Source organism: Danio rerio, chromosome 20 (assembly GCF_049306965.1).
Source record: "Danio rerio strain Tuebingen ecotype United States chromosome 20, GRCz12tu, whole genome shotgun sequence".
NCBI classification, from domain to species: Eukaryota; Metazoa; Chordata; class Actinopteri; order Cypriniformes; family Danionidae; genus Danio; species Danio rerio.
Genome location: NC_133195.1, coordinates 49,105,732 through 49,119,994, shown reverse-complemented (window position 1 = coordinate 49,119,994; position 14,263 = coordinate 49,105,732). Strand labels below are relative to the sequence as shown.

General features: G+C 34.0%; 1 protein-coding gene across 2 annotated transcripts in view; it reads left to right on the top strand.

The window, feature by feature from the left end:
- Positions 1-3,212: 3,212 nt before the first annotated feature.
- Positions 3,213-14,263, top strand: part of trmt6 (tRNA methyltransferase 6 non-catalytic subunit) — a 19,362-nt gene continuing 8,311 nt past the window's right edge. Inside the window, exons 1-9 of one of the 2 annotated variants that reach the window (XR_012395624.1) lie at positions 3,213-3,476; positions 5,896-6,026; positions 6,115-6,224; positions 8,390-8,481; positions 8,567-8,650; positions 8,874-8,998; positions 10,413-10,699; positions 12,367-12,452; positions 14,016-14,118. Coding sequence is in view for 1 of the 2 variants with exons in the window: in NM_001037392.2 (NP_001032469.2) it covers positions 3,367-3,476; positions 5,896-6,026; positions 6,115-6,224; positions 8,390-8,481; positions 8,567-8,650; positions 8,874-8,998; positions 10,413-10,699; positions 12,367-12,452; positions 14,016-14,118 (1,128 nt within the window). In the remaining variant the exon portion in view is untranslated. 2 annotated transcript variants of the gene reach the window in all.

Here is a 14,263-nt window from a genome sequence, read left to right as displayed (position 1 = left end):
CCGTTAGAAAAGTACGCTCTATACAGTATGAATGTGAGTAGTATGAATGGAACTCGGACGTACTACATCCGCAGTAGTAGGTCATTCGGGTACTTCTCACATACTGTTTTTCAAATTATATGAATTCGGACATACTACTAGGCTCACATACTGTTTTTTGGTGGATGGAAGTATGTGATTTCGGATGCAGCCGTTGTCATAGCACTGTCGAAGCTGACAGTCAGAAGGGCATGGTTAAGTAAAGCCACGCCCAATACCTCAGACAGATGTAATCAGAGAATTTATGGGTTCTTTCACATCTGCCTTATTTATTTCTGTTGAATCGCACTAGAGTTTGTTTTCCCACTTGGTGCGGTTCGTTTGGGCAGGTGTGAATGTAGCAATCATACTCGAGTGCGCACCAAGAGCGGACCCAAAAAAATGTATCGAGACTTGCTTGAAGAGGTGGTCTCGGTACGCTTTCAAACCAATCCTGGAGCGGTTCGTTTGTTGTGAGAATATGATCCGAACTAAAACAGACCCAAACGCAATTGCGCCTTTTTGGGCTAATCCAGCTGCCGTATGCCGATGCGCTGTGCATAATGGGATGTTGAGGAAAAACATTTGTTGACAGCGCTTTACCAACAATTTTAAACAGAGAGAGGGAAAAACATTACCTGATGGATCGATGGTAATATTTCCCAAAGATGACCATGTTGCAGTTTAGCTAAATTAATTCACGTCTCCTCCTGAAGTTACGTATAATGCACCTTCGCCGTTTGCTATGCATTAAAACATTGTTTTCCAGTACCAGCCACGCTTCATTCTCGAAGTGTATAGATTGTCTAAAGTGATGTAAACAAACTATATAGTATACTATGAGCAGGAATACAATCAGCCAGCGCAGTCGTCTCTCCATAGTAAAAATCGTCATTTTGTATCTGCCGGTTTGTTTACTTGCGGGAGTTCCATTAACATTTTCCTGCACCTAAATTCTGACCAATCGAAAAGCAGTTTAGGAAATAAGTTCAATAACATCTGGCCAATGAGTGAGGTGTATTTTGTCAGATGACTGCATTTTAGTTCTTTTTTTAACAGGTTCTGACCAAAGCAATCAGTGTGGTGTGAAAAGGACGCAAGGATGACAGGAAATGCTACAGTGTATTATTTGTTGCCCTTGGTCCGGACCAAATAAAGCGAACTACAGATGTGAAAGCACCCTTAACTGAAAATAAACAGGAAGTGCATTTTAAGATTTCAATTTAAGATTAGGCGATGCAGTGGCGCAGTAGTGCTGTCGCCTCACAGCAAGAAGGTCGCTGGTTCGAACCTCGGCTCAGTTGGCGTTTCAGTGTGGAGTTTGCATGTTCTCCCTGCGTTCGTGTGGGTTTCCTTCGGGTGCTCCGGTTTCCCCCACAGTACTCTAAATTGTCCGTAGCGTGTTTGTGTGTGTGTGTGTGTGTATGTGTGTGTGTGTGTGTGTATGTGTATGTGTGTGTGTGTGTGTGTACGAATGTTTCCCAGAGATACAGGGCCGGATTAACCAATGGGCCTTATGGGCACAGGCCCAGGGGCCCGTGCGCACTAGGACCCCTGCGAGCGGGGAGAAAAAAAAGACAATTTCGGAGTGTCTTTTTAGGCTAATTACAAATAGCGTATCTAGTTGGAATAAGCTATTCAGGGTTTACGCCCATCGATGCCTGATTATTAATTCAGCCGCAGTGGCGCACCATGTAAGGCGCGCAGCTTTGCATTTTGACGCTATAGATCATCAACTCGGTTCGAATCCACCATCTGCTAAACTCGTGCTACTTTTTTTTCTCCCTGTTACATATCAGATTGGAAATATATTTATTTTTAACAGGAAGGAAGCATTTTTGAAAAATAATGCAAATGTGATATAAAGTCACAAGTGTCTCGTGGGTATTTAATAATGTTAAGCCTTATAGGTGCCTCCCTCTCTGCAAAAACTTGCGATCACATATTAATATTATTATTATATTTAAATTGCCTTTCTTTCTTTAACTAAACAGAATGCTGTCATTGGTCAAGCGCGGAAACGTCAGTTTTGTAATAACCCGCACTAAACTGAGCGGACTTTAGTGTAACGTTATATCTGTCATAGATTAAAAATGAGTGGACAAGTGGATTTAGCAAACGCGAGAGAAAGAGGAGAGGAGGCATCTTTATTGAGGCATTTTCCATACACATCATCTTTAAACAGACCCGTGATCAGGAGAATGAAGGTACAGAAGAAGACGTTATGGTAACTTTACATGATGAGTAGCTAGCAGTAACCTGGCGGAGGAGGCTAACGGCAGCGCAGCGCGGACTGGATTTATCGTGTGAGAGACAGACAGAAAATATACATACATATATATATATATATATATATATATATATATATATATATATATATATATATATATATATATATATATATATATATATATATATATGTATATATATGTATATATATATATATATATATGTATTTATAGTCTACAAAGATTTAACTTATTTTTCAAAGCATTGAATAAAAATACTAATAAAACTTTATATATATGTATGTATGTATATATATATATATATATATATATATATATATATATATATATATATATATATATATATATATATAGTTTTATTAGTATTTTTATTCAATGCTTTGAAAAATAAGTTAAATCTTTGTAGACTATAAATACATATGTACTATATATCATTTATTTAATATGTGGGCAAAAAATTATAGATTCATTTTATTTAAAAATTATTAAATTCTTATTTTTTAAATTCAACTATAGGGGTGCAGCCATGTAGGGGGCCTTACAAGACAATGTGCCCAGGGGCCCCTGAGGTCTTAATCTGGCCTGCAGAGATGGGTGGCGGCTGGAAGGGCTGCGCAAAAACGTGCTTGATAAGTTGGCGGTTCATTTCGCTGTGGCGGAGAAAATAAATGAATTTACGTTTACAAGGGCAAACACTTATTTCTTAATGACACAATATGTTTAGCTTGTTTGTGTACTTTATGTTTGGGCAAACTACTACAGATATTATATGATACGATGATGAAATTATTTAGAACATGCTGGTCTTTTTTATATTTATTTAATCTTTGTATAAAGCTAAGATGCATTCACTTCAATAAATATGAGATTTATTTTTTATCTGTGACTCAACCAGTCAGCCTGTCATCAGTTCTCTAAATCTACGCTCGATTAGTCGGCCTCTTCGAACAGGAAGTGACCGAACACACGTGCGGTCGGAAAGCAGGAGCATCGCTTGAATGAACCAGTGTTTGGTGTGTAATCATTGATATTACGACTTTACTTTTGGGTTTGTTAAAGTATATTTCTACGCATCTTCCGGACGGTCTCAATCCAACAAATGGCGGAGTGTGTGAATGACAGCGATGAAGAAAGCAGAATCGCATACGGAGACTATGTAGTGCTGAAGAGAGGAGAAGTCTTCAAATCTGTCCAGGTGGAGAATAAAAAGTGAGTTGAATAACTTAACATTGTTTTATTAAATGCCATTTCATTATGCGTATTTTGCACTGGAGAGCCTGAGGTTTAGTATACAGTGTTATCTATAATCGGACAGCACATTACACTGGGGTAAAGTTGGTTTTATATTCCCACATTCGGACTTCTTAATAATATAAGTTCAGAAAAGTGTTGTTTGTCAGCCAATGACTATTAAAGTACAGCATTATCACAGTCAATTAAATAATGCTAATAGTCATACTTGCATGTGATTTCAGACCGAATATTCTGAGTACCATGGTAAACAATGCAGGGCTTGTTACCTAAAATGAAAGAAGTACACTTTAAAACATTTAACGACATGTATCCATGCAATGGGTTTCTTAGAATACGATTTAAGTTAAACAGTAATGTTTGTTGTAATGTAATGCAGTTTTCTGCTTGAAAGATTTTGAATCTTAGGAATATCTACTTTAAAGGTGTACTATTGTCAAAATTATTGGGACAGATTATGTGGAGTGGTTGATAACAAAAAGTGTAATACCTGCTTTTGATTTGATTTATTTATTTTCGAACAAAAACATACATAAAATATCATAAAGGAAAAATAAATTTCAACATGGTCAAAAATTGAGTGGGATAAAGCACAAGCTTATTATTTTCCCCACCCCATTACCACATACATCATTCATCCATTACTTAAACTTATTTCTTCTTATACTCATCTCTTCTTTTTCATTAAACATATTTTATCTTTTTGGTATTTTTGACATATTATATGTTTGATTTCATTTGTACCTTTACATTTTGTAACAAAGACCCAGAAGGAAAACAAAACAGTACTGCAAATAACCATTAATTAAAATTAATCATACCTTTCTCGTTTTCTCATTTTTCAATCTCCTTCATCATTATATTCCTTTAATAATACATATTTATACTACTTTTTAAACTGATTATTATCCTGACATTGTTTGAGACTCTGATCTAGGCTGATCCATAGTTTGGAATGCCTGTTTGTTTTTAGAAGGTTAAATAAAAATGTAAGGAGCATGTCACAATTCATCACTGAAATTTTTATTAATATTTTATTGTATATTTTTATTTTTACATATTGTAATCTTTGTAAAATACTTAACGACAATTTATTAAAACAAAAACAACAAAAAAAGTCACTGAACGAATATGCAAATATATAACAAACTGTACCTCAACACAGGGTTTCTGTGGGTCTTTAAATTACTTGACTCCTCTATTTAGGCCTTTAAAAAGTTTTAAATAAGAATAGTTAGTCTTAATTTCGTACATTTATGGTATTAGATGTTGATGTATAAGTATCTTTAGTATTTTTGTTTAGGGGCAGAGTTAATAAAAAAAGGTTATATATATATATATATATATATATATATATATATATATATATATATATATATATATATATATATATAATATATATATAATATATATATATATATATATATATATATATATATATATATATATATATATATATATATTTTTTTTTTTTTTATGTATGTATGTATTTTTTATTAGTGTTGCCGATACAACTCTTCTGTTCCCTACAAATTTAAATATTAAAACAAACATATTTTGTTCCCGTCAAATTACATTTATTTTTTTCATGTGGTCTGAAAGGGGGTCTTAAAGTCTTTCATTTATCTTGTTTAAAAACTATTTTAAACTTGTATTTGGCTTTCGTTTTATATACATTTTTTTAAGTGTTTCAATGATTTTGGTATTTAAATAATATAATAATATAATGATAATATAGTGTGTGTGTGAATGCATTTATTTTTATTTACATCACATTGAGTATGTCGATGTTCATTTTGAAATTCAGTTTTGCCAATTAATAAATCTTGAAATAAAATCAGTCAACATTTGAAACCTACATTTGGGAGCTTGTGGAGTAAGTGGAGGCATTCTGTGCTTTTTTTATTTCATTATTTAATTAATTGTGATTTAACCTGTAGAATTGTTTTAATATGTATTTTAAATACATTTAGGGAGATTTTTAACATTCTGTCCAGGGACTACAGATAAAAAAATGTTCTGCTACATTTACAGATATGTTTTATTAATGTACAACATCCCTGTCAACTACACAAATAAAATATACAGATTCTTCATAGCTGCTAGTTTTGTCTTTCACTAATTTGTTTTGTAGTCTTATTCATGATGTTTTATTATTTATGAAATATTAAATCTAAGAAGCATTATTAATCAAACAATTTAGATGTTAATTAAAATCTGCTCTTTCTGTATTATTAATCTGTTAATGGAAAACAAGACAAATACTAAGAGATGGCCAATTTCTTTTCTTTTTTTTCTTTTTTTTTTCAGCTATTTAAGTGTGTGTGTGTGTGTGCTCACCTCACTAGCTTTGATTTTGGTATTCTGTGTGTTGTAGGAAAGTGATTTTTGAGAAGCAGTGGTTTTTCATGGACAATGCTGTCGGTCAGCTGTACGGGACCATGTTTGAGATCGTAGCCGGCGGTTCACTGAAACACAAGCCTGTAAAACGTGCTGGAGACTCGTTAGGTATTCAACATATGCATTTGTTTTGTTATTATATATGTTTTAATATTTCATGTTAAGATGAGATTGTGTGTGTTTTTCTCTGTCACAGATTCTAAAGAAGCAGGCCAGGATAACAGGCATATAGTGGATGATGGCAGATCTCAGAAACTCACCAGAGATGATATCGAAACGCTGAAAGAGCAGGGGCTAAAGGGACAGGTGTGTACTCCAGTAAAACCTTTACATTAATCCTTGTGTGCTGCTTTTCGGGATTTTTTTCATCCACTCTGGATTGAATTTGAGGCCACAACGTTTTCTGTGTTTCAGCGAATGGAATGAGTTTCGGTGACATCTTATTTTGACACATTATTTTGGAAAATGCTTTGGAATTTTTCAAAAACTCAACACTATACTATGGGCAAATTGACTACTCTTTCGTTATGTTCGAGATTGTTTTTGTCCCATTGACTTCTATTATAATGACTTTTTTTTATTGCCAAGTCATTACAGCATGTAATCATGCTTTCTTGATTGTGGGTGATTTTTTTTTTTTTTTACCTGTTTCAATAAGGTAAAATCTGTCATATTTATTGTTAATTATGAGTTGCAGTGCAAAAAAGCTTAGTTTCTGGGTTTTATATGTGGTGTGTGTGTGAGAGAGACTTTTGCACATTTATCTTGATCTCTGAGAAAATCAAAATAAGCAGCTGAGCTCACAGAACATAGTAAACGTAGTGAGTGTATTTATGCACACACACACACACTATAATCTGCTGTTTTACTCTAAAGAACTCCATATAAAAGCCAGAAACTTTTTAATCTAAAGGGTTAATGGTGCTATCTGATGATCAACAGTAAAAATGACACATTTAACCTCCTCCCAACAGGAAAAACCAGCAACAATCAAGAATGCATGATTATATGCTGTCATGGCTTTGCAATCAAAAGTGTGGTTATGATGGAAGTCAATGGGGCAAAAACATGAATCGTGCTTTTATGGTGTTACACAGATCGCCCCCCAGAGGAAAACCATAAAATTTTCTAAACGTTTCGAAACCGCAATGACATAACAAAAGTTGCATTCCACTTCATACAGCGCTGCGCAGATCAATCGAAATCTTAAAGCGCTGCATTCCGGTTTGAAATTTTGTCCAGATTGACACTGCGCAGACGCCGTGCGACTGTTACATGTATAAATGCTTTCATTATCCAAAATTATCTTAATCATAGTTTAAGACTCAATCAAAACACCTTATTTTGGGTTTTACACTAATATATATTGGAAAGTTTTATATCTATAAATGTAAATAAATGTAAACCTATTTTTAGCATAATCAAACAAGAAAAATTAGCCTAAAGAGGGATGTTTAAACTTCTAGAATTGTGCTTATTGCTTTGTATTTAATAGGCGTGTGTATATTACCCTCTCGTTTCCCAATATTTCTCTCATGCGTTTTTTATATAATTACTTCATAATTCCCTTATTGTTTAAAAATGGACTAGTTTGTAGAGACTATTCTGTTGTATTTGTGGTGTAAATATTTTGTTGTTATAAATAAAAAAATTATGATGACGCCATGTGATCGGTCATCATGGCTGCCGCATCTATGAGCCCCGAAGTGTCCGGCTTGACGCCTCCGTTTTCAACTCTGTCTAATCTCGTTGATCACCGGCTGCAGCCAGGGTTCAAGTTGAACGCACCTATAGTTTAATTTACCCAAACCAAGGATTCCATACTAAATAATTATAATTGTTTTGAGGCTTCATAGTGTAGTGATTTGGAAGCAGCCATCACTAGTCGTAGGCAGGGTTTTTTCTGCAAAATTAGGCTACATTTAACCACTTGCAGCCAGTTATTTTTCTAATTCTGCAGTTTAAAGCTTTGACATATTTCATCTGTTATATTTATAAGGTTGTGTTAAAAATATTTGACTTCACTACATTTATATTTTACCAATGATAATCTCTACTAACATGATGCAACTTTGAGTTGCAAGAGACTACATAAACTAATATACACTTATTTTCAATGAAGAAACCATGTATGATGCACACAGTAATGCAAAATATGTATTTTATGAATGTGTGGTGGCATATATTTCAGTGTTTGGATATTATTGGGCTAGTTTCGAGTGGTCATTAGTTAACTTGTGAAAATCTGGCCCCCCTGCACTTATTACAACTTTGTTTTTTTGTCCTCTTAAAATGTTGGCTACTGCATGTCAATCAACTGACTTTAATGCAAATTGTGTTTGCAACTGAATCGTTTACTAGTCAAGGATTGTTGGTTAGAGGAAAAAAAAACACTGTCATTCGTGCTTTTCTAAAAATGTTTTTAGGTGTTTTTGATGTGTTTAGTGGTTTAACTGCCATTTGTGTTTCAGGAAATTGTTCAGCAGCTTATAGACAACAGCACAACATTCAAGGACAAAACTGAGTTTGCTCAGGAGAAATACATCAAGAAGAAAAAGAAAAAGTGTGTTCAAATATTTGTATTTCATATCTTAATAATCTCTTGTACAATATAAACCATAATAATGGTTTTGGCTTTATGTTTTCAGGTACGAAAGTGATATAACGGTCTTAAAACCCTCCACTCGTCTTCTGGCGATGATGTACCACGGCAGAGAGCCTGGAAAAATATGGTAGGTGATCTAGAAAACATGAAATTGTTATCATTTACTCATCATTGACTTCAGGAAGTTTTCAAAAATGACCTGCCAGTAACCACTGATCTAAAAATGAAATGGGGCCTGACATGGTTGACAGCTCTTATGTACTATCACCGGTTTAGCTGGCCTGTTTGTAACGCTGTATAAGATGTCCTTCAGAACATTTGACTGTGTTAAATATTTCTGCTTCCTCTAGTCATCTGCGGTACGACACGTTGGCTCAGATGTTGACTCTGGGTAACATCCACGCCGGCAGTAAAATCATAGTGTTTGAGACGTGTGCTGGACTGGTGTTGGGCTCAGTCATGGAGAGAATGGGAGGTAATAACATCAGTTTTACTTTTCTGCAATGTTAAATCTACAGAATGCATTTATAATCCTTTCTAAATGTTGAATAAACCTTTGAGAAAGGGTTAGGGCACTCGTTTGATCAATAGAGATTAGGCATGGGCGACATGGTGGCTCAGTGTTAAGCACTGTCGCCTCAGCAAGAAGGTCGCTGGGTCGAGTCCCAGCTTGGTCAGTTGGCAGTTCTCTGTGGAGTTTGCATGTTCTCCCTGTGTTGGCATGGGTTTCCTGTGGTGCTCCGGTTTCCCCACAGTCCAAAGACGTGCTATAGGTGAATTGAATAAACTAAATTGGTCATAGTGCTGGATAAGTTGGCGATTCATTCCGCTGTGGCCACCCCTGATAAATAAAGTGACTAAACCAAAGGAAAGTGAACGAATTAAGATTGGTCATGTTTTTATTATTATTATTATTATTAAATGATTAAATCTTCTGGGGCGAGGCAGTGGCGCAGTAGGTAGTGCTGTCGCCTCACAGCAAGAAGGTCGCTGGTTCGAACCTCGGCTCAGTTGATGTTTCTGTGTGGAGTTTGCATGTTCTCCCTGCGTTCGCATGGTTTTCCTCCGGGTGCTCCGGTTTCCCCCACAGTCCAAAGACATGCAGTACAGGTGAATTGGGTAGGCAAAATTGTCCGTAGTGTATGAGTGTGTGTGTAAATGAGTGTGTGGATGTTTCCTAGAGATGAGTTGCGGCTGAAAGTGCATCCGCTGCGTAAAAACTTCCTGGATAAGTTGGCGGTTCATTCTGCTGTGGCGACCCCGGATTAATAAAGGGACTAAGCCGACAAAAAAATGAATGAATGAATTAATTAAACCTTCTTAAGAAACTCTAAAAATACTGAAGCATTCTTGAAATTTTTTTAAATGTGTGTGTTTTTAATTGTTTTTTTTTCTATTTAATTAAAATGTCGATTTTTTTTTTTTTTTTTTTTTTTTTGTACAGCATGTGACTGAGAAATGCAAATGTAATCTTAAACAAATTCATGCTCATGGTTGTTGCTGGGCCTATTTTAGGGGGGCTGTAGCCTATAAAGCATATTTTATACTTTTTTTTTCCATTTTCTTTTAGAAGTTTTGTCACAACAAAACAAAAAAAAACTACAAATGAATATGAATATATATATTTATATATATATATATATTTATTTATTTATTTATATAATACTAATAAAAAAATGCCAGGCTATTACAAATGATGGTAATTCCCAAGATTTAAAACGCCAAGGAGAAAGATAAAGACAACAAAAGTGGGATTGACAGCAAATCACAGCTTCACAAATATGTCCATATGTCCAAGCATATTTTATACATTAGGCATATTTTCGATTCGCAGTTTCATTTCTGTGTAATTTAAAGGCTAATGTAATTGCACCGTATGTGTTTGTCAGGCTTTGGGTCGGTGATTCAGATGTTTCCCGGCGGAGGGCCGACGAGAGCCGGCATGGAGAGCTTCGGCTTCCCGTCACACTTCCACCAGACGCTGCACGAGTTTCCTTTATGCAAAGTGAACGCTGTGCTGGCGGGAAAGCTGGACCTGTCAGAGAAAGACACCGAAAACAGTCGATCTGAGGAAACAGCAGCTGAGAAGAACTCTGAGGCTCAAAGTATGGAGATTAGCCTCGACCCACAGGAACAGATGAGAAGAGATGAGAGAGACAGACTCCGAGAACAAAGGGTGAGAGATTTTTACCAATACTATCATTATTTATTTATTTATTTATTTAAAGCACGTAACATTAAGCATTCATTATTGGTTAATAAATAATTGAATTCTTATTAAGAGACTTTGAAACAAAATTGAATCTTTCTTGGAAATGTAATTTTTCTCTGGCTGTCTACAAACTGTCTACATTTCTTTATCTGTCTGCATTTTATTTTGTTTTGTCTTGGAAACATGACAAGCAATGGCTCAACGAGCTCAGGGTGAGAGAGAGGAGGTGCCTCTAATTTAGATATAGCATGAGAAGCTGAGTGTTTGGTATTATTATCTATATTATTAAGCAAATAACTTTCTTATTTTTAATATTAAATAAATAAATACATTTTCTTATTAAGAGACTTTAAGAACATTGAAACTTTCTTTAAAAATGTATTTTTCTGTGGCGTTTACACCTATTTTATGAAACATGACAAGCAATGACTCCCGAGAACTGAGGGTGAGCGAATTCAGATATGGCATCATGAGTTTTTTTGTTTAATAAAAAGAATAATTATTACTTTTATTATTAAGCAAATGTCTTTGTTTATTATTATTATTATTATTAAATCAAACTTTAACTTTCTTGATAACTTTCTTTTTCTGTGAGAGATGAGAGAATTCATATATGGTGTCATGAATTTTGTGTGTTTATTAATTATTATTATTATTATTATTATTATTATTGTTTTTATTATTATTAAATAAATAAACATTTTAAACTTTAACAACATTTTCTAGAAAACTTTTTTCTGCCGTCTACATTTTTTATGTGGCTTTTATTTAATTTCTATTTATTTATTTTTCCCCAGAGCAAACTTTCCATTTTTAAAATGTGAATTAAACAGTAGTTATGTTTAATTTCATAACTTAGATTAATATCCACAATTAATTATTATTTTAAAATGCAAATATTTACTTTCAAATTTAAAATGTATGATTTAAAACCACATTTTAAAGTATACGTCTAATTTAAATGATGGTAAATATTATATAATCGTGATCATTATTATGATTATGCAAAATGTGGTCCTTTAAATAAAAAGATACTACATCCTTTTTTTTTTCTTTTTTTTTTGTCCAAAACGGCTTAACCAAAAGCAAATATAGAGAGATGTTTTCAAATAACAACATTTTTTAAAGGTGTATTATAATTGGTAAAGTCTTTACACTTAGGATCATTACACAATGATTTCCTATCTGGAATTCTTTTGTCACATGTTGAATAATCAAGACAAAAGGATGCAAATGCAAGTGAGAGTTTACTAATGTCAGAAAGGTGAACACAAGGAAACAGCGAGTAGCGTGGGGGAAGGTTTAGATCAGGGCTATTCAATTAGTTTGTCATGGGGGCCAATTCATGAAAAGCATCCCAAACGAAGGGCCGGAGAGATATGACTTGCTATATAAGCAGTGACACAATTACATATAAGAGCCCGTATGCTGTATTTGTGCTCATAAAGAAACCCACGTTGCCTTCTTTTACATTGCAATGTTAATATGTTGTATTTTAAAACAACTGCATTGTCCAATTGACTTTTTTTTTGTTTACAAACATTCAAAATGTTATATTTTGCACAACAAAAGCACTGCATTGCTGCAGTCTTTTAAGAGTTTTAAGTCTAACTCATGCTCTTAACTTTCAGGCTCAAGAGAAGAAAGTGAAGATGGAGGAGAAGAGGAAGAAGCTGGCATCAGCTGCTGCTCTGCTGCAGGACAGAAATGCAGATGGGTATGCTTTATATTCTCCTCTCGTTTAGTTCCAAGAAAATTTTAACATATTATTAGACATTTACCGTTAAAGCCAGAATTATTTGCCCCCCTTAATTATTAGCTCCCCTGTTTATTTTTTTCCCCAATTTCTGTTTAACGGAGAGAAGAGTCAACACATTTCTAAACTATAGTTTTAACAACTCATTTCTAATAACTGATTTATTTTATCTTTGCCATGATGACAGTAAACAATATTTGACAAGATATTTTTCAAGACACTTCTATACAGCTTAGTGACATTTAAAGGCTTAACTAGGTTAATTAGGTTAACTAGGCTAGGGTAATTAGGCAAGTTATTTTATAACAATGGTTTGTTCTGTAGACTATTGAAAAAAAATAGCATAAAGGGGCTAATAATTTTGATTTTTTTTATAATTATTTATTTATTTTTATTAAAAGCTGCTTTTATTCTAGCAGAAATAAAACAAATACGACTTTCTCAAAGAGAAAAAATATTATCACACATACTGTAAAAATTTCCTTGCTCTGTTAAACATCATTTGGGAAATATAAAAAAAAAAGAATAAAAAAAACATCCAAATGGGGTTTAACAATTCTGACTTCAACTGTATGTCCACTGTTTACACCTATCACACATAAAAGGAAACATATTATGCCCCTTTTTACACAGAGAGTTCGCGGGGGGGGGGGCAGTAAAAGGTAGTAAATGAAATTAGCCAAAATTAAGGGCATTTAAAAGTATTAAATAGTAATAAACGTCATCTGACGAGGTATTACATTTTTGATACATTTCCAGTTTGTGTTAGGTGCAGACCTTTATTCTAAATTTTGCGTGCATTTATTTATAAAATCATGCCTCCAAGTTATGGAATCTTCAACGAATGATCATCCTTTGATTGATAATATTTTAACTAAAGTTCACCAACTACAAAATGAGTTTTATCACATAATTTTTTGCTGGGTTCCAGGACATGTCGGACTTTTAGGCAATGAGCGAGCTGATGCAGCTGCTAAAGATGCTTTGAAGCAAGTAGTGAACAAATGCCAAATTCCTCCGTCAGAGATGAAACCTTTTATCAACGCTTACATTTTAAACAAGTGGCAAAAGGAATGGGATGCATTAGAAAACCATAAATTACATGAAATCCATGGCATACGAGAATAACACATGGTTTTTTGCTCCAACATTTTCTGCTATAACGTTCCTAAGTTATCAAAATAAATCTCAAAATAAAGATTATTGTGTTCAATGGGGGTAAAAAAGTTTTTGTGTTTTACCCAGACATTTAAAAATAATATATTTTAGTGCAGTAATCACAACTTTGAAACCGTGATATTTTTATCCACATTTATCGTACTGTCAGACTCTTATACCGGCCCATGCCTACGTTAAAATAGAATCCAAATGCCAGCAGTTTTTAAAGCTCAATGTGACTTAGCGGTGTGGTTTTCCCCACCCACTGATTTAAATAACATAAATCTTCCTGTATCTTGTTTTGCATGTTTTTATAGCGATTTTCCTAGTTAATGTGGTAAAAGCTGACTGTACTTTTTGTTTCAGGTTGGTTATTGCCAGTCGGTTTCATCCATGTCCTGTATTAATGGGTCTGATCAAGTTTGTAGCTCCATCACGGCCGTTTGTAGTCTACTGCCAGTACAGAGAGGTAAATCTGACTCCAGTGTTGTGAAATAATAATATGTATAATGCTTTAGTAATCCTTGTTGCAGAATGCAAACCTTTATTTTTATTTGGGAGATATACACAATTACAGAAATGTAAATGTATAAAGATCCTCCACATTTTACTTA